At 39.0% G+C, this 20,212-nt stretch overlaps 1 protein-coding gene and 1 long non-coding RNA gene across 2 annotated transcripts in view; one reads left to right on the top strand and one right to left on the bottom strand.

The window, feature by feature from the left end:
- The window catches only part of SPRED1 (sprouty related EVH1 domain containing 1), a 101,483-nt gene extending 82,361 nt beyond the window's left edge, over positions 1–19,122 (bottom strand). The window contains exon 1 of the mRNA XM_032174393.2: positions 18,212–19,122. Coding sequence (XP_032030284.1) covers positions 18,212–18,243 — 32 coding nt within the window. The 5' untranslated portion in view covers positions 18,244–19,122. The remainder of the gene's footprint in view (positions 1–18,211) is intronic.
- On the top strand, positions 1,432–11,166 carry LOC131381148 (uncharacterized). The gene is made up of 3 exons (XR_009209639.1): positions 1,432–1,795; positions 5,555–5,672; positions 11,065–11,166. It is a non-coding gene; the product is annotated as an uncharacterized LOC131381148 (long non-coding RNA).
- Positions 19,123–20,212: the final 1,090 nt, after the last annotated feature.

Here is a 20,212-nt window from a genome sequence, read left to right on the forward strand (position 1 = left end):
GACTAAATGTGACTAATAAGAAATGCTGCAACATCCCGATCTCCATCTGTTTGGCTGTTTCTATTAGCCCAGCATTCCAACGCACACGTGTGATTGATCCTTTAGGGTCTGCTGCACTGAAACATTTAATTACCACTAAAATATGCAGCATACACATGACTTTGAATTAAAAGACATTTCCTTACTGAAACAGGTCTAAACACTATTTTCATAGAATCTAAACACTTTAACATCTGACATTTAGATAATATCACACTTTGGCATGATATATGGATAATTAGGTATTTATTATTGGTCTAATAACTTTGTCACTCAATAATTAAGTAAATTCTCATATCACCAGAAGAATCATTTTTATATAATATCTATCTTTAAAAACCCAGTGTCTAAAACGTAAAATAATGCAAAACAAACAAACAAACAACAATCTATGGTTCATCTAGCAGATCATAAAGATGATTGGCTTTATAAAGCACTACCTCAAAGGTATCAACAAGAAATGTTTAAAGAAAACATTTCACTCAGTTCAAGAGACATATGTACAAAAGCTTATACACAAAGATTAGTATACTAATTAGTATATATACATACATACATTTTTTTAATTTAAAATTCAACAAGTATTAAGAAAGGAATAACTTCTCAATTTAATTTAATGCTGATTTGGTTTGGCTCCGTGTCCCCACTGAAATCTCAGGTCGAGTATGTAATCCCCATGTGTCGAAAGAGGGGCCTGGTGGGAGGTGACTGAATCATAGGGGCAGACTATCCCCTCGCTGTTCTTGTGATAATGTTCTCAGGAGATCTAGTTGTTTGAAGCGTGTAGCACTTCCCACTTGGCTCTGTCCTGCTCTGCCTTGGTAACGCTTGCTTCCCCTTTGCCTGCCACCATGACTGTAAGTTTCCTGAGGCCTCCCTGCCAAGCTTCCTGTATAGCCTACAGAACTGTGAGTTAACTAAACCTCTTTTCTTAATAATTACCCATCTCAGATGGTTCTTTATAGCAGTGAGAACAGACTAACATAAATGCCATGTCTGTGAAACAACTACAATTATCTTACATACCAGTGGCAAATTCCACATTTTGGAAAAAGCTCTGCTACCTCAAGTTACCTCTCCATGAAAAAAAATTAGAAACTTTCTTCAACAGAGTGAACGGAGAACATGTCATTGTTTTCAAAAAAGGTGTTGGGCTTGAAGGAAAAGAAATGCTCCAGATTTGGGCCGGGCATGGTGGCTCACGCCTGTAATCTCAGTACTTTGGGAGGCCGAGGCAGGCGGATCACCTGAAGTCGGGAGTTTGTGACAGCGTGGCCAACATGGTGAAACCCCGTCTCTACTAAAAATACAAAATTAGCCGGGCATGGTGGCACACGTCTTTAATCCCAGCTACTCGGGAGGCTGAGGCAGGAGAATCACTTGAACCTGGGAGGCAGGCGTTGCAGTGGTGTAAGATCGTGCCACTGCACTCCAGCCTGGGAGACAGAGCAAGACTCTGTCTCAAAAAAAAAAAAAGAAAGAAAGAATTGCCCAGATTTGTGCCATCCAATACAGCAGTCATCACTAGCGACTTGTGGCTATATAAATAAAATTTAAAATTTTAGCTCCTCAGTCCCTCAAACCACTTCAGGTACAGCCAAATAACTATATAGTAGCTACCATATTGGATACCACAAACAGAATGTTTCCATCATCACAGAATGTTCTATTGTACTCACTGCTTTAGATTCTCAAAGAATTCTAATAAAGTCCAACTGGCAGCAAATGGAAGTAAAAATTTTAGCAGATAACAAAGGTAGTATCTTTCAGTAAAGTAACAAACATTTGGAAAAAACAGTGAGAGACAATGAATTAAATGCTAGTAGTAAGGGCCAGGCATGGTGGCTCACACCTGTGATCTCAGCACTCTGGGAGGCTGAAGTGGAAGGACCACTTGAGCTCAGGAGTTGAGACCAGCCTGGCTGGCCAACAAATCAAGACCCTGTCTCTACAAAAAAATTTAAAAATTACTGGGCATGGCGGCAGGCACCTGTAGTCCAAGCTACTCAGGAGGCTGAGACAGATTAATCACTTGAGCCCAACAGTTCGAGGTTAGCATGCTGTGATTGTGCCACTGCACTCCAGCCTGTGTAACAAAGTGAGAGACCCTGTCTCTTAAAAAACAGTACTGGCTGGGCACGGTGGCTCATGCCTGGAATCCTAGCACTTTGGGAGGCTGAGGCGGGCAGATCACAAGGTCAGGAGATCCAGACCATCCTGGCTAACACACGGTGAAACCCTGTCTCTACTAAAAATACAAAAAAAATTAGCCGGACATGGTGGTGGGCGCCTTAGTCCCAGCTACTCGGGAGGCTGAGGCAGGGGAATGGCGTGAACCCGGGAAGCGGAGCTTGCAGTAGCCGAGATCGTGCCACCGCACTCCAGCCTAGGTGACAGAGCAGGACTCTGTCTCAAAAAAAAAAAAAAAAAAAGTTAGTACCTTAAATATGATTTCTGTTTCTATAACTCCTTTATAATCTGATGATTTCAAAGATTGAAAATGTACTAAGGTAGATAGGAATCCCTCTCCAGCTAAGATGATATGGTTACTATTAAGGAACGAACAGTAAAAACTTAGAAAACAAGGTTAAGAGACTGAAGTCATACACTTTTAACACAACCTGTGAAAAATCTTTTGATTACTTTCATTAACATAAAGCAATAAGGAAAGTATGCTCAAATAACAGAGTATTAACAGTATCTTTTTAAATGATGGGTCCTGTATGATGATTTATCATTTACTATACCCTGGTCACTTTTAAATGTTTAGGCTATTCCCCCACCCCCTACATGGTCTCAACATCCTTGTGAATTTGTTTGGCGATGATTGGTAGTCACAAGGGTAATTGTATCACGCACACACATGACTTTTCACAAAACAACTTCGACTTACTGTGACAACACAGAGGCTGACTTTGGTATTCTATTCCATTCTACATGGAAACATAATGCTGATGGAGACCAATTGCCAATGAAAAATTCGCTGCTTTAAACTACTGTGAAGTATTTGGGATGTTGTTCTCATCTAAGGATGTACCTCCTTGTTGGTAGTGAAGATTCACATTTATGTTCGGCTTATTTCATGAAAATAAGAGATAATACTAAAAGGCATAGGATACTCACAAGAGTGGGTTTCAAGGCTGAGCTGTGAGGGACTGCAGAAGAATTCAGAATTGAATTGCTGTTGCTAGAGTAGAGATAGCAAATGTTATTACATCATTGCTTTTTCAGATGTCTTCACTGAAGTGCTCCAAATGATATAGCAATGTATTGCAAATTAATCTTTTATAAGTACATAATTATTTGTAAATCTAGTAAACTAACTCAGATTTATGATTTATATGAACACTGAATTCTAATCACTAGGACAGTTGTTTTCCCAATATGAAATGTTTTTAATTATTTGTATTAGGAAAAGATGGAAAGCTTTTTAAACACTAAATCTTTTCATATGCATATCCTATGGGCATACGTGCGTGTATGTACACTGCTGATGTCAAAGTGTCAAAATGCAGAATGTATTTGTTACCGTGATGCAGTCGAAGTCTAAAAGCCATTGTTTTAGGGCATGGGCTTTGGAATCGTAAGACTTTACCAAGTATGTAATCTTTGCCAAGTCATTTAACTTTCCTGCACCTCAGTTTCCTTGGCTTTGTAAATGGGAGTAGTAACATCATAACAAACACTTAAATGGTTGTTATAAAGACTAAATGCATGAAATGATTTTAGGCCAATGCTGTTAGTTACTATGAGCTGTCATTTAATTATGTACTTAGAGCTACATAAAACCACAAGGTACCAAAGAACAAAAATGGAATCTAAGAAATTTGAGAACAAATTTCATTACAAATAATCCACGATAGAAAAAAATGTGAATTTTCAGAAGTGGCAGTTCATATTAAGAATTTTAAAAAAACACTTACTTGTACTCTTTGACACAGTTATCCCACTCCTGTAAATTTATCTTAAGAGATTATTAAAGAGAAGAAATATTTATATGCAAAAAGATGCTCCTTAGAAATGTTATTTGTAGCAGCAAAGAGCTGGAAACCTAAAGTGTTCTTTAAAGAGATAACAAGTAGGTAAACTTTTGGTAAAACAATGTGAAATATTACAGGTACTAAAATGATTATTTAAAAACTATATATACACCTAAGCCTTTATATTAAGTACATCAGGTGATATACTTAATCAGGTAAATAATATGTGTATGTACACAAGCAAAAATGTGTATGGAACTAGACGCAGTTGAAAGCTGTGCTGGGTTTTTAGTTGATTTCTTTTGATGTAATTATTGCTCATTGTCTTCCTAAAGGATTTTAGCTTACTTTCATTTTTTTCCTTATACCACCTGACTAAATCTGATAGGGTAAATGCAAAAATTGGGATGATCTGCTATTTGCCAGTAATTATAAGTCAAATTATCCTTCTTATGTGTTATATGCTAGGGCCTAGTACACAAAACACAGTTCAGACTCAAAAGCAGTAGAGTCTATACAACATCCGATAATTTTTTTTTCTTTTTGGCTCACTTAGAAGCTCAGTTTGCTTGCTCTTCAAGTGTCAAGATTAGGAAACACTGCTAAGGAAAACTAAGGTGGCTAGAAGCTAGTCTGTCTCATTCATCTCTCGCCACTCTCCTTCTCTTTAAAAATGATAATATAAAGTTGAAGAATATCCTGATTTTTTTTTTTGAGACAGAGTCTCACTCTGTTGCCCAGGCTGGAGTGCAGTGGCACAATTGGCTTACTGCAACCTCGGCTTCCTGGGTTCAGGCGTTTCTCATGCCTCAGCCTCCCGAGTAGCTGGGGCAACAGGCATGCACCACCATGTCTGGCTAATTTTTTTGTATTTTTAGTAGAGAAAGGGTTTTGCCATGTTGCCCAGGCTGGTCTCCAACTCCTGAGCACAGGCAACCTGCCCACCTTAGCCTCCTAAAGTGCTAGGATTACAGGCATGAGCCACCATGCCTGGCCCTAATTTGATATATCATTTAAGGCTGTTATATGTTCTTAACTGTCACTAAGTTAATTAAGTTTGATTTTTGGATCCAATAACCTTCATCAAGAGAAAAAGTATGTGCATTCTTCATCATATTTTTAAGTTCCTGATTTATGCTCATTTAAGATTTTGATTCACACATAACTCATTCCTAAACCAAGTTTCTGATTATGTGTCCAAGGCAATTATTTTTGAATTAACAAATTATACAGTTTTTTCAGAATGCTAGGACTAAACATCAGGCTAAAGCAAAATGTAAACGTATTTTTGCTTTAGTTGTTAATGACCATAAAACTTAACTAAACATGAGCATACAGACCATCAGCTGTCCAAATTAAAGTTAACAGACTAAATCAAGAACAATGAATTTCTAGCTGGCAGAACTAGTGCGTCCATCTAATAGGAATCTTAGTTTAATTACAGCTTCAAGAAAATTAAATTCTAAACCTTTAATAACTTAATAATTTCCCTAAGCTGAAAAATCTTCCTCTCCCATTCTCTCCCACGAAAACAGATTTCTGCTTGCCATATAACAATATTTGAAAGTTCCTGGATTGAACTGTAAGATGTTTTTTTCCATTAAAAATGATGGCAAGATACCGAATCTACTTAGACTTCCAAACGGTGCTCAGGTATTAAAATTATTTTAATAAGTTCTAGAAATATACTCCTTTTATAACTAGTTGTATTAAAAAATTAAACAAAAAACTAGTTAGAGCTAGTTGTTTGTCTTATTAACCTACTCAAGACTAGTTACATCTACCTCTTCAGTCTGCCCAGAACATGGAAGAAAATTTTCACAATATAAATTATTTTTCTAATGTTGTAATTTTTAGATTTTAAGTTTTTCTGAAAAGTTGCTTCCTAACATTTAAAATGAAACACAATTTTTCTAAGTAGGTTAATAATCCTTTTTAAAAAGCGACCCCACCTTCAGGCTAAAGGAAAATGAGCACTGATTATTTTATAAACATAGTACCTTCCTTCTGAAGAACTAAAAGTTGTGTTTAATATTCTTTTATCTCTAATCAAAAAATGTTATTGTAGGGAGAGAGGTTACATTCAGAGGTTGTATCCCTCTGAAGTGGGGACATATTATCCTGGTTTTATAGATGAAAAAGCAAGCACAAAGACAGGTTATGTTATTTGCCAATGTCTTAATGCTACAGTCAGCAGTAACCCCAGGATTATGTTAGTTGTGAACACCAGGTTAACTATAAAATTTAAATTAGTAAATTTTTATTTGAAGGGGCTTCTCTAACCACATTAAGAATGGAGTACTCAAAGGCTACAAAATCCCATAAATGACACTATAATTTATTTGGATAAAACCCTGCAATATCAGTCAACATCTTGGTTTGCCTCTCATAAAAACGTAAAGTTCTTAATAAGACCTTAATTTGGATAGTTTATTTACATGTCTTTCTTCCCCTCTACTTTCTAATTCTCAGAATCACTGGTTCCTGATAGGACCATTTTACATGACATCCTATCATTGCTAATACTCTCACATCTTCCCAGCTAAACCCTTCCCTTTTCTTATTCTCTTCCCCAATACCCTTTTCTTCAACCTCCAATTCCAAAATCCTTACCCTTGTCTCTTTTGATTGCAGAGGGAGGTGGCAACAGTGATACCAGCACTCTAAGTCATTCAACCCACACTCACATTAAATACACTGGCACTGGCTTAGGATTTCTCTCCACCTCAACTCTTGATACCACCCTAGCTATCCAAACATCCATATTGTTGACTCTTTAAAAAAAAAAAAAAAAAATTTTAGCAGATCCTGGCTTCTCCAATAACCTTCATCCCTGTTTCTACTTTAATCTTCCCTTACATGTCATCACTCTGGAGCCATTGTTCTATGATCAAAATCTCTTTGTCTTTCCATTTTTCCAACTTACACTCTACAAGCTCTTTAACTTCACCAAAACTTGCAGTTCTTCAAAACAGCTGTCAATTCTATGTGTCAATCTACCACTTCAAGCTAATTTTTTCTTTAAAATCTAGTCTGTCAATAAAGTATATGATGTACAGTGTGGTATAAATACTGTGCAATTTGAATCTCAGTTCTACCACTTTACTCTCTTGAGTGGCCATGGCAAGTTACTAAACCTTTCATGAGTCTCAGTTATCTCATCTGTAAACCATGGATACTTAGCTCACATGATCTTTAGAAGGATTAAATCTAACACTGTGTGACAACCAGTAAAACAATTTGATAGACTGTCCTAGGCCTTGCTCCATCCATTACACCATTCCTTAAGTCTTTCTTTCTCTTCCTCTCCACTACTGACATAAGCCAACAAATAAACTTCAACTACTAACTTCGCCCTAAATGACTAGCATCTACTCTATGACTTCTCTGCTTCAGCACGTCTTATTTTCTCTTTAATCTACGGCAAGCTCATCCAACCCGCAGCCCGTGGGCCGCATGCAGCAGGATGGCTTTGAATGCAGCCCGATCCAAATTCGTACACTTTCTTATAACATTATGAGATTTTTTTGTGATTTTTTTTTTAGTGCATCTGCTACCTTTAGTGTTAGTGTATTTTATGGGTGGCCCAAGACAATTCTTCTTCCAGACAGACCAGGGAAGCCAAAAGATTGGACATCCTCAACCTATAGCAAAACCTGACGTCTGTCCCCATTATTACTCCCACAAAGGTCAATGACATCCTAACAGTTAAATCCTTGTCTTAGAAATCACCAATCTAATTTTTCTGTGATATCTAACATTTTCTCAATACTCCTTTTTCCCTTGGCTTCTAAAATACTTTCCTCTTCGGAGCTCTCCTACCACTTAAGCCACTTCCGTCTTTTGGTGTCTCTTCTTTCTTCTCCTCTCCCTTAAAAACACTGCTATTTCTCACTTGTCATCTTTCCATTTAACTTAATATTCTCCATGGGAAATTCTCCACTGGCCTCAACTACTATGTATGCTGAAGATGTCACTATAACTCTACCCTCTTAACCTTTTTGAGAACTCAACCTATAGTTAAAGCACCTTGTTGGACACTTTCTACCTTGACATCCAGTAAGCACCCAGACTAAAAAAGATCAAAACTGGGTTATTTTCCCATTTAAAAAACTGGGTTCACCTCTATTCCCACCTTCATTTAAACGCATTACAGCGGCCTAAATTTAAAATGTTCAAGTCATCCCACAACCTTCCTACTCCTTCCTTCACATTCAGTCAAATAATCATTGGACATTTGAATTTCTTCTCATACGAGTCCCCAGTAGTTCCAAATGCTCTATTTCCAGCTCTGTTTTGTTGTCTTACTACATCTTCCTCATCAACTGAAGTTCATTTTCTTCTCCCTCCAGTCAACTGTCCTAACAAGCCCTGCTTTACACAAATTGGATTATCATTCCCTCACTTAAAATACTGATTCCCCACTGTCTACATGATGAAAACTTCACCTGGTGCCTCTCATTAAGTATCCTTACTGACTGAAGATAGTTGTGGTGAGGAGGGAGGGCAGCTCAAAGAACAAATTTTCTTTCAACTCTTCAGTGTTTCATCTATAAAATTAATGGGAACTCTGTTCAAAATTCATCTTATTACTAACCAGTCAGATAAATATTGAACTTTTGAAGAAAAACTGATTTCCAGGGGTTTCTGCCATGCTCATATTGTGTCTCATATTTTAGGCCTAGCCACCATCCCGTGTCCCACAGTTGGTGATACACAGGTAATACAGGTGTAATACACAGGTAATACACAGTAATACACACGTGATACAACTGTGTATCACAGTTGGTGATACACTACTCACAATCTGGTCCCTCAGCACTTTCCTTAACCCCTCGCAACTCCTCCAAACAACTGTATCCAAAAAGGTATTGCCTTTCCTCCAACTTTTTCTTCTTTCTATGCTTGTCTTCTGCCCCCTCTCTTCCTGGTTGGAATACCCCTCCCCCCTTCCATGCTCTCATTCATGGCTGACTACTAAAATGCCACTTCTTTTCTGAAGCCTTCCTTCACACACAGTCACCATCCTGCCATCCACTCCCAGGTAGAATCACTTTCTCCTTGAGCCTTGAAGAACTTTATAACCAGAACACCCATTACATTTCAGAAGTATCTATTTCTCTTGTGGACTGTGATAGCAATTTTAAAGTTTTAATTATCTTTGTATCTCCAAAGCTAAGGCAAAAGTCAAGTGCCTAGTAAGCACTCATTCAAATGCCACTGAACTGAATTTCTTTAGGAAAAAGTTACTAATGGTCCCTGTTCAAATCTATCCTGAAAGTGTAAAAAGTCAATATATATAATCCAGCAACTAAAATTCTGAAATGTTTAATACTGCTTTTACATATTAAGGGGGGAAACCCCAGAACTCCCCAATCTCACAGTATAAAAATAACACAATAAAACAGTTAAAAAAAAAAAAGTTTGGTGACTGTGCTGAAGTTAATAAAACACTCTGAAGTTACAGTAACTTTGAAAAAGTGGCATCAGAAAAGACACAACTCACTAAATTTTATCTAAATTTTTGGCAATCTTGCTACAGGATGCTAATACATAGAAGTCATTAAAAAACACTGTGTATTTGTGAATATAATTCCTAACCACATGAACAGCTCAAGCAAAATGTGTTTAATCACATGCAATGGTATCACTAAATACTACCAGGAAAAAGAATTACATTCCACATTCCAAGTTCATAATGGCCTTTATCCAAATTATAATTCCTGTTAGAAAGGCGTGAACCCGGGAGCCGGAGCTTGCAGTGAGCCGAGATGGCGCCACTGCACTCCAGCCTGGGCAACAGAGCAAGACTCCGTCTAAAAAATAAATAAATAAAAATAAAAAAATAAAAAAACAAATTATAGCTCCTGTTATACGATAAAATTTAGACATAAAATTATTAAACTGATATTAGACTGAAATTTAATTCCAATTACTCTTGAATTCACTAAATGTTATTCTTTGCTCTCCAAACACAGAAAGAAATGCCTTGCAAGGTGATTCAGAAATTTCAGACACAAGGCAATTTCCACGAGTCAATCCTACATCTGAGTAACAGAAATGACATATTAATTCAGAAGTACAAAAAAAATCAGTTATGATTCTAGAACTCTTGGACTAAAACCCCAGAGTAAATCCCACACCCTCGTTTTAAATCAGAAAAATTAAAAATCTAAAATTCTAGAGAGCAGAAAAATAATTTGTCTCTGTATTTATGAACATTTACTTTATTATGGGCAGAGATTAAATGACATTTCTGGCATTTATTAAGATCGTATCATTTCTCTCCATTAATCTTCAAATGTGATAAAATGCACTGCTTTTCTCATGTTGATCCATTCTTACATCCTAAAGATAAACCCCATTTGACTGTGAGGCTTTGTTTTGTTCTAGTTCGCTGACTGAGGTTTGATTTGCTACTTCTTAAAAATTTGCAGCCACTATTTGTCATATTTCCTCTCCTCTATTCTCTTCTTTTGGAACTGTTAGCTGTATGTTGGAGTTACTCATCTTATCCTCATGTTTCTTACTCTTCCTATTTTATATCTCTGTCTTAGGGTTCAGGCTGCTGGGCTTCTGTCCATTGCAGAAGATTTTAACCTTTTCTGTCATGGATGTTTTTGGCAGCCTGGTAAAGCTTATGACCCCTTTCTCAGAACAATATTAGGGGCCTAAAACAATATATACAGTATTATAGAAGAAATTAATTATATTGACATAGTTATTGAAGTATTTTTCATTTTGATACGGTAATAATGTGGTTCTTTATTAACACTTTAAAATATATGCTCTAGCAATAGGTTTAGTAACTATAATAATTTCAAATTAGTGATGACTATAAATGGTATTTCAAGATAGCTGTAACAACCAACAGCAATTGTGCTATAAGAAAAAAAAATCCATAGTTTCTATTGGTGTTATGGGTTGAACTGTGTCTCCCCCACAATACATGTTGGAAGTCCTAGCCCCATGACCTTATTAGTTAAGATGAGGTCATACTACAGTAGGGTAGGCTAATCCAGTGACTGGTATCATTCAAATGAAGATAGAGACACACAGGGAGAACACCGCCATGTGATGATGAAGACATGGAATTATGCAGCTCCAAGCTCAGGAATGTGAAAGATTCCCAACAACCACCAGAAGCAAGAAAGACAAAAGAAAGGATTCCCCTATTGGTTTTAGAGGGAACATGGCCCTGCCAACTCCTTGATTTTGGACCTTTAGTAACTGTGAGACAATAAATTTGTTGTTGCTTTTTAAGCCATCCAATTTGTAGTACGTTGTTACAGCAGCAATAAAAACTAATACATTTGCTGTCACAAGTACCTCTAATACTGTCATGGATTGTTAACATTTCCTTTAATTATGAATGTTAACATATTTCAGTTAGAGATTAATAAGAATGTCACATTTTCCTTCAAGCCTGCAAATACTCTGAATTTTAAGAACGCTTTGTCTATAGCAACATAACACCTTAGCGTAAAATCCATTATTAATGAACTGTTTTTCATTCTGAGTATCACAAAAACACAATCTCACAGATATGTAATAATCTTGGTTCTGGATTCTGAGATGCAGCTATGACATGATACTTATCATAAATCTAAACATTAAAGAGTAACAAAATTCATTACCTGAGTTAACTTCTTAAACTAATATACAGTTATCCCTTAGTGTTAGATTATTGATTTGTATAAGTGACCTAGCCAAAAACTTACTTCTGTAAGTAAAGCATAAAGACTAGTATCTTGTTAGCATATTCCTTGTAGAACTAATCAAGTTGGTGTTTAAGCCCAATAGCCTTTTGTTTACTTATTCATCCACAGATGGCGGCCATACTTTTTTTCTCTTTTTTAAAATGAGGGCTGTGCATGGTGGCTCATGCCAGTAATCCCAGCCCTTTGGGAGGCCAAGGCAAGAGGATCACTTGAGCCAAGGAATTTGAGACCAGCCTGGGCAGGACCCCATCACCACAAAAAATTTTAAAATTAGCCAGGTGTGGTGGCACACCTGTCGTCCTAGCTACTCAAGAGGCGCAGGTGGGAGATCACTTGAACCCAGGAGTTCAAGGCTGCAGTGAGCTATGATCATACCACTCTACTGCACTCCAGCCTGGACAACACCGCAAGACCCTGCCTCTTTAAAATAAATAAATAAATAATAAACAAAATTGAGTAGTACAAAATTTTGTGTCATCAAAGATACATGGCTATTAAGCCCAACATAAGTCTTGAAAGACTATTAATATACCAATGGTTTCCAAATTTTGTATCTTAATTGTTCAAAACGCATGCTTTTACCTCATCATCCTACCACTTCTACTCTTAAGTCTTTTGTTTAAGTATGTCAAAAATAACAATATAATAAAATTAACAAAGTCTAAATCATACACCATCAACAAAGGAAGGGCGCATATGATGCTTAGTCCAAATTCTTTAATTTATAAATCAGCAAACTGAGGCCTACAGAGCCCAGGATTCGAGAATAAATTAAAAATAGCTACAAAAGAAATCCATCTCCCAATTTCAAGTCCAGTGTTCTTTAGACTATACCATACTGCACAGAAGATGGTAAGAGTTAAATAAACGATGTACAAATGGCTTTTACATGAGCACTTAAATTCTATTTGTAATACAGTATTGAAAAACATTCTAGTTACTGCAAAACAACCTAATGTTTTTAAATCAATTTTATTTTACCATAAAGCATTTAAAAAATAAGACTTCATTTTCTACCTTCAAAATTGGCAAAGAAAAATTCAGACAACTGTACAGACATTTCAAAGTGTAAGCACTCTCATATACTAAATACTTCTTTTCTAGAGGGCAATTTAGCAGAAAGAATAAAATTAAATATTTTCCTCTCTTTTAACTCCATTCTTAGACTATCTCAAGGGAAAAGTAAGAGATCTGGATGGAGACAGAACTCAGGATGGTATGCAACATTGTTTAAAAATAACCAAAATATCCAACAATAGGAGACTGATTAAAACTAATGTATATCATACACTGAACATAATGTAGCCACTAAAAATTATATTCTAGAATATTTAACGACTTAAGAAAATATTCACATTAAGCTACAATCGTACCCACTGTGCAATTCCATTCCACTGAGAAGAAACACATGTATATATATAAACTTCACAATGCTTTGATAAAGTATTTATAACAGTGCTTGGCATACAGTAAAAATCTAATAAATGAATATGTTTCATCACCAACATCATAAGAAAGGTTTCCATGTATACCAAAATTTTAACAGCTGTTATTTAATGGTAGAATTGCAAATAAGTTATTATTCACTTTAGAGATCATTTTGTACATTATCTGAAATAAACTACTACTCTTACATGGGGTGAAGCATTTTTTAAATTGGCATTTTTAATGTCGTTCCAGTTCCCACTGAAAGATGGAGAAGAAAAGCAGGCTTGTCTTTACCAATCATTTCCCCAAACTGGGTAAGACTAGTCAAGTTCAAGTTATACAACACCAGAGAAAAGGCTAAATTGCTACACTTTCCCCGTAGGCAATTCTCAGTCACCAACAGCTGCAGTATAAAATCATGGAATCTACTGCTGTTTACGCTTTCCTGATCAATTTCACTTCTTTATCCCTAGTCAGTTCCTCACCCTTGGCACTTATGTGGAACCATGGGGGAAAGGGAGAGCAATTTAAAGAACTTAAAACTGATAAACAGCTGGAGATATATATTCCTAAATTTTGAGCTTCCTATGCCAAACAAGACAGAGACACAAATGTCTACCTTCTTGTGGATATAACACGGGTCTTCAGATACACCACATAACTCAGAGGCCAAGCACATCCAAACATCCCAACAGCATTTAGGACAGTTTTAAGCCTGATCTAAGTTATTTCTCAAACTTGCAGAAACAAAACATGTCAAAAATGAGGCCAATTTTGGTCTTTTCTTAAAAAAATAAGGTAAGCCTTCTTAAATGGGTAACAATTTACTTTTCCCATACTCTTTTTCAGTCTATTTTTCTAACACAGCTAATGATCTCAAATGCATAAATTCAGAGAAAACAAAAAAATGAGGTAGTAAGGCTCCATTAATTCAACCACATTTGTAGAGCATTTGCCATCAAGCACTGTGCTAGGCATACAAACAAAAGTAGGGGATTACAGAATAGTGGTCATAGAAATCAAGTAAATAATCACAATATTATATGATTTTAAAACTAATAATACATATGTACGAAGTACAGAGGCAACATAGAGGGAGAGAGTGTTGAAAGAGGGGAAGAGAGAAGGTCTTTTGGGGAAAAATGACGAATTTACAAAAGTTTATAAGGAGAGGAATTCTAGGTATGGTATCATAATGTGTTTAAAATACATAATTCAGGATCCTAAAGTTTTAAGTGAGAAAGCACAGGGAAATTAGGTTGAAGCAAGTATGCAGTCATTTAGCTGATTTTTACATAGGCCAACTGAATAATAAGCAAATTTTTATATTATGTATACACCACATCTATATAAACAAACATTAGATGGCTTAATATTACACAGCTTTCCAATGCTTCCATTTATTTCTAGAATGTTTTCCAATTTTATATATATATATGTGTGTGTGTGTGTACATACATATACATATGTAAAATGTATGGGGTGAACATATGTTTATTTACACTTATCAAAAATAAGTGTAAATAAAATATACCACTGGGTATATTTTTTATGAGGCACTAAATGATATAACCACAAAAAATTGCTTTTTATTTATGGAAAAACGGTTCAAATTCAGATTACAACATAGTACGTTTATCATACGTGGTCTAATTCTAATTAACCTAATTCCAAAATCTAATATAATCCCAACTTGCTATTAGAAAGCCTAATACTGACACAGCAAGTGTTTCTGGCTAACGTGAGCCTAATAAGCCACATGCTTATTATTTCAGCTACTTCACTTCTCCAAATGTTTTGGCCAAATTGACAAAAGGACATGTAGTGCTATATACACTCAATACCAAAGGACAAAGACTCTTAAGTATTATATAATATGCCTTTAAATGTTTAAAACTCTATTTAGAAGGCTAATTCAATAATGTAAAATATGGTACAGTTATATCTATCGGAAACATTTGACTGGAGTATTAAACAATCTGTGCAAATTACCTACAAAACAAACATGTACGTGGCTATTTCCTCTACTATTTATAACACCAACTCTTTTGCTCTAGAGTGCATTTATTATTTTTGAAAAGTAAGATTTTTAAACATAAATGTGAAACAATTTATTTCTTCCTTACTTGATTTGGCATTAAAGCAAAGCCCTACACGTAACAGATTCCCCACTCATTCTTGATTAAATATATTCTCACAGTCAGCCTAGGAGTTATCCATTTCTCTACATAAAACTTTAATTTCAAATAACAGAGCATGTACTCGAGGATTTCAGAATGAGGCCTTACTGGATTTTACCACAATGGCTATCTAGAAAGGGTTAATGGTTTCCCAAGAAACTGGTGATTTTCACTTTTCCTGAAGGTTGAAATCAGGTGAAAAAGAAACTAAAGAATGTTAAGAATAGTCCCTACTGTAATTAAACCCCTATGAGCAACGGCTTTAAAAAAGAGAAAAGGGAAAAAAATGTAAGGCCCAAATAAAACCCATGTTATGGGGCAGTTTTAAACTGTGCTAAGGCCTTAATGGCTTCTGCCATGATATGTATCTTTCTTCATAATATATGACTATAAATAATAAATTTCCATTTCAAAACAGTTCACCTATTAAAGATGAGACATAAATTACTATATTAAAAGTTACATTCCAAATAAGTTCACTCTGTGGTTTATCTAATGCACAAGCAAACAATGCTGGCTCTAGTAAAACTGATTATCAGATGAACACATTATTTTCTAATATAATAGAGTTTTTTAAAGTAAAATCCCCAAGATTTTGTTCCCATGAAGGGTTTACCAAAATATTATGCTAAATATTATTATCGCCCTACCCAAACTTAAAAGTATTACAAAGCTCCTAGGGAATAATTTATTAATAAAGCAGGATAAATTTGTGAAAAAACGATTTTAAAAGTCTGGGTGAGTGAGATAATTTCCAAGTTGTCCCATACTAAGTACATTTGGATGAAAAAAATTATTTAAAGCAATCCTCCCACTGACGATTGCCATTCGGTGTTTCAAATATCAACATCTTGGGGATTAAATCACTGGGAGTATTTTCTCAGTTTACTGTAATAGCAGTAGAATGCACTATCACTATACAAAAAAAATCTGTTTTCTCAATTTATTTATGGCAAGTATTTAAAAAATGGCCATTTAGAAAAAATATGTTTTACTTGTGTTAATTCACATTCCATCATCTGCTTTTTTTATTAGCTGCAACCAGAAGGAAACAAGGAGATATTCACTGCTTTAAGAAAAAAATTAAACTGGTAATAAGTCTTTTCCCATCTCTAAAAGAAAACTTAACATTTTTAATCCAAACTATTTGTTTGAAAGATACCAATAAAAGTTACCGTCATTCGGTTCAGCATTTTTAGCAGTTTTTCTCCTAAATAACCATTATCTGAGATAGACTTCTTGATCTCTCTCAAAGTAGGTCTAATCTGCAGAAGGCAGGGAGACACTGTACTGCACTGTGAATGGACAGCCAGGTATTTTATGAATGGAGGCGATCACGTGATCCCAGCACCTCCCCGAACTGATATTTCCCACATAACTGTGTCAACATTCTCAGAACAGGGGTAGTTGTTTGTGTGTGCGTATGTTTTTAAATTTAACCTAAAATTTCACATTCTTCTTACCTTCTGAACTCAAAAATCTACACACAGACAAACAAGCCGCGAATTTTTTCTTGGGAAATCCTTTCAAGATGTCCAAGGTGATGGATGTTTAATTATTTTTTTTATGAATGAAGAGTGTGCTATGCAAATGCGGGCGATTCACAAAAAGAGACAGAACATGGCTGCCACTTCTGCTTCTACACTGTACTGACACTGCAGCAATGTCCCTCCTTCTACACCCGCTCAGCAGAAGCGTGTGTTTTGGGGTGGGGAGGGAGTAAGGGGGGAGGAAATGTTGCTTGGCCTTTCTCTGGCTATTTTATGTTAAACAGGACTCGGCACTAGACTTTATAAAGTTATTTCAAAAAGGTCTGACTTTAGTAATGCACTGTATTTAAAGGAATGCATCCAAAGGACTAAGTCCTAACTCACTTAACTCTTTCCAACCCTCCAAAGATAAACAAAAGTTGAACTTAATTACAAGAAAACGGATGCTAATATTCTGCTTGGAATTAAATCCCTTCTCAATAGAAAAGTGTTGCCAACCATTATTTCTCCACGCAGCTGTTACTTTAAAGCAAAACATTTAAAAGACGAAGTATTTCGTTTGGAAAGCAAGGAGAAAGCCCAAGTAAGCTAAAACTTAAACCAGAATGCTCTAAAAGTTAATGAAATCACCAACATATTCAGCAATGTAAATTCGGTTAAATCAACGTAAATCATGTGTTTTCACATAGCTGAAAGGTAAGAATTAGCGTTCACAATTCTTCTCCGTTCCTGAAGACACATCCAATATTCACAAAGGTAAACTCTAGCTCAACATCTCCCACACTCCAGGTGTCCTTAATTCTATTAAATTCTAAAAATGTTTCCCTAACCCTATTTTTTACAAGAATCTTACAGGTCATAAGTTTAAAAGGGGGAGGGGGGAGAGGGTGAAGGCTTAATCGGTATTTAAGAGTCACTGACTCATCGAATTAAGATTCAAGAGCAGTTTGCTGCAGGAGGTGCTCCCACACATTAGTTTCCAAGTGAAACAGCTATAAAGGAAGCAGGATGGATATTGAAGGTATGGTGACTGGTATGTGAGTGAAAAAGGACAGGACAGGGGTCTAACAGGCAAAGGGGTAGTTTCTTTTCCACTTCCATCCATCCACATTATTCCATCTCATAGACGTACAATTGCCACCATCCTCTCCCAACACTTAATCCCCTACCCCAAAAGAAAGCAACTAAATGGGGGAGGGTGGGGAGGGGTGCTGCCACTAAAAATGGCTAAAGAAATCAGCTATCTCCGGAAGATGCACTGAACTCTCCAGGGTCGCAAGCTTTCCGGCACCCAAGTCTCGGATGGGTCTGGGGGAGAGCCGAGGACGGATTGGAGGAGGGGGATTAGCAATCGAGATCAATGAAGCGCTTACTCGTTGTCAGAAGTCGCCGTCTCCTCGCTCATCTTTCCCTCACCGTGATCCGATCTGGAGATGGAGGAGCAACAGCAGGCGGGGGAGCAGCAGCAGCACCGAGGGGCAGGAGGCAGCGGCGGCCGGGGGGGCGCGGGGGCAGCGGCACAGAGGCCTCACCATGGTGGATGCCTCACCCAGAACGGTACCCCCCCAGCCGGGAACCCCGGCCACCCCCGCAGGGGGGTGGCGGCAGCAACCTCCGCCGTGGCGACCCCAGCCTCTTCCCCCGCCTCAGTGCCCAGCCAAGGGATCCGAGGAGGCCCGGTGGAAAGGGAAAAAGAGAGGGGCTGCAAAGGCTGACTGGAGAGCTGCTCCTCCAGCCACTGGGGTGGAGCGCTGCGGGGTCCGGCCAGGAAGGAGCCGGCGGGCGGAGAACCCGGGAGCAGAGGCGGCGCTTCCCTCAGGGATGCGGCGAGGAGGAAGCAGAGCTCCGCTCGGTGGGGGCCGGCGGGGGGGTGCCGAGCCCAGGCTCCGGGCAGCGGCGGCGCGGTCCTGCCGGAGCCCACCCCACCATCTCCCGCCTCGCCGCCGGCTGCCCCTCAACCCCCGGCGGCGCCTGGGTCCGTCCTCAGGCGCGGGCAGAGCCGGGCTAGCGGCCCCGCGGCGGCGGATTCCTCCAGACACGCTCCAGCCGGGACTCCTCCTCGGGGGGTGGAGGGGGCGGCGGGGAGCGTGTGAGGCGAGGGGCAGGCAAGCCGATCGCTCCCACCCGGCCAGAGAAGAGCGGGCGGGCCCGGGTCCGGGGGGCAGGATCCCAAGAAGCGGCGGGAGAGGACAAGAGCGGCCGCAGGTTCCCCGCCAGCCGGTGCCCACCAGCAGCTCAGCGGGCCAGCTCCTCACGCCCGAGAGAGGGGAGCCGCGAAGGGGGCGGCGGAAGCGCTCACGCCGCCCGCTCCTTCCGCCGCCGCCGCTGCCCGAACCGGGGGCGCCCGCGAGAGAAGGAGACGAAGTAGTCCCTCGCGACTTCTCCCGGCCAGCCGCTTCCCCCGGAGGCCACAGCGGGCGCGGGGTGGGGCTGCCGAGGGGGGTGCCCGGGCTGTGAGGGTGTGTGGGTAGGACTAATAGCCGCGGCCTCCGGGCGAATCACTGCAACTCGAAGTCGTGTGCAGCATAGCAAGTTTCAGGAAAGTAGTTCCCTCCTCCCTTCATTTCCCAAATCGTTGTCGAGCCACTTAGCGGAGAAAGGGGGAGGGGGGGTTAGGCGGAGGGATATTCGCCCTGCACCGTGCTCGGTGTGCGTGCGCGCGCTCCAAACTCTTGGCACGCCGCGAAAGGGGGCGGGGGTGGGAGCTGCGAGGGGAGCTGCTAGGGAGGTTGCATTGTTGTGGCGCGTTACTCCCCGTTACTCTGCTTAGAATATCCGGGTTGCTTGAACGAAGAGGGTAGAAAGACAGTGTGCTCAGAGGGGAAATCTGGAGGCTACTCTCTTCTGCCGTGTTTGTGTGTGTGTGTGTGTGTGTGTGTTTTCCTTGCAGAGCAAAGAATGGAACTGGCATGAGTTCATCTTTAGTTAGTGGGGGTTAGAAGCAGGGACTGTGCAAAGAGAGCTCCTCCTGCTGTCCCCCTGGTTGCACTGCTGCAGTCCCCTAGCTGCATGCACGACGTGTGTGTGTGTGTGTGTGTGTGTGTGTGTGTGTGTGTGAAAGAGAGAAGGAGAGAGAGAATATGAGAACGTATGTGTGTTAGTTTTAACACCTCGCCTCGCTGCTTGGATTCTTACTGCGCAAGGGGTATGCTGTCAGGGCATTCATCTCCGAAAGCTGGAGTGATTGTTAATGGAGAACGACTTCCATTGAAGCCCAGGGTAGGCGTGTTACATGAATCTGGCGCAGCCAGAACAGAGGAAATAACTCCCGCTGCGACTGAGGTTGCATAACTATAGCGCAGGAGATGCTTCTGTGGCACGAACTGCTCTGAACGGAGGCGGACCGATTGGATAGACAGCTGTCACGAATGCAT

The sequence above is a fragment of the Hylobates moloch genome, unplaced genomic scaffold, assembly GCF_009828535.3.
Source record: "Hylobates moloch isolate HMO894 unplaced genomic scaffold, HMol_V3 SCAFFOLD_14, whole genome shotgun sequence".
NCBI classification, from domain to species: domain Eukaryota; kingdom Metazoa; phylum Chordata; class Mammalia; order Primates; family Hylobatidae; genus Hylobates; species Hylobates moloch.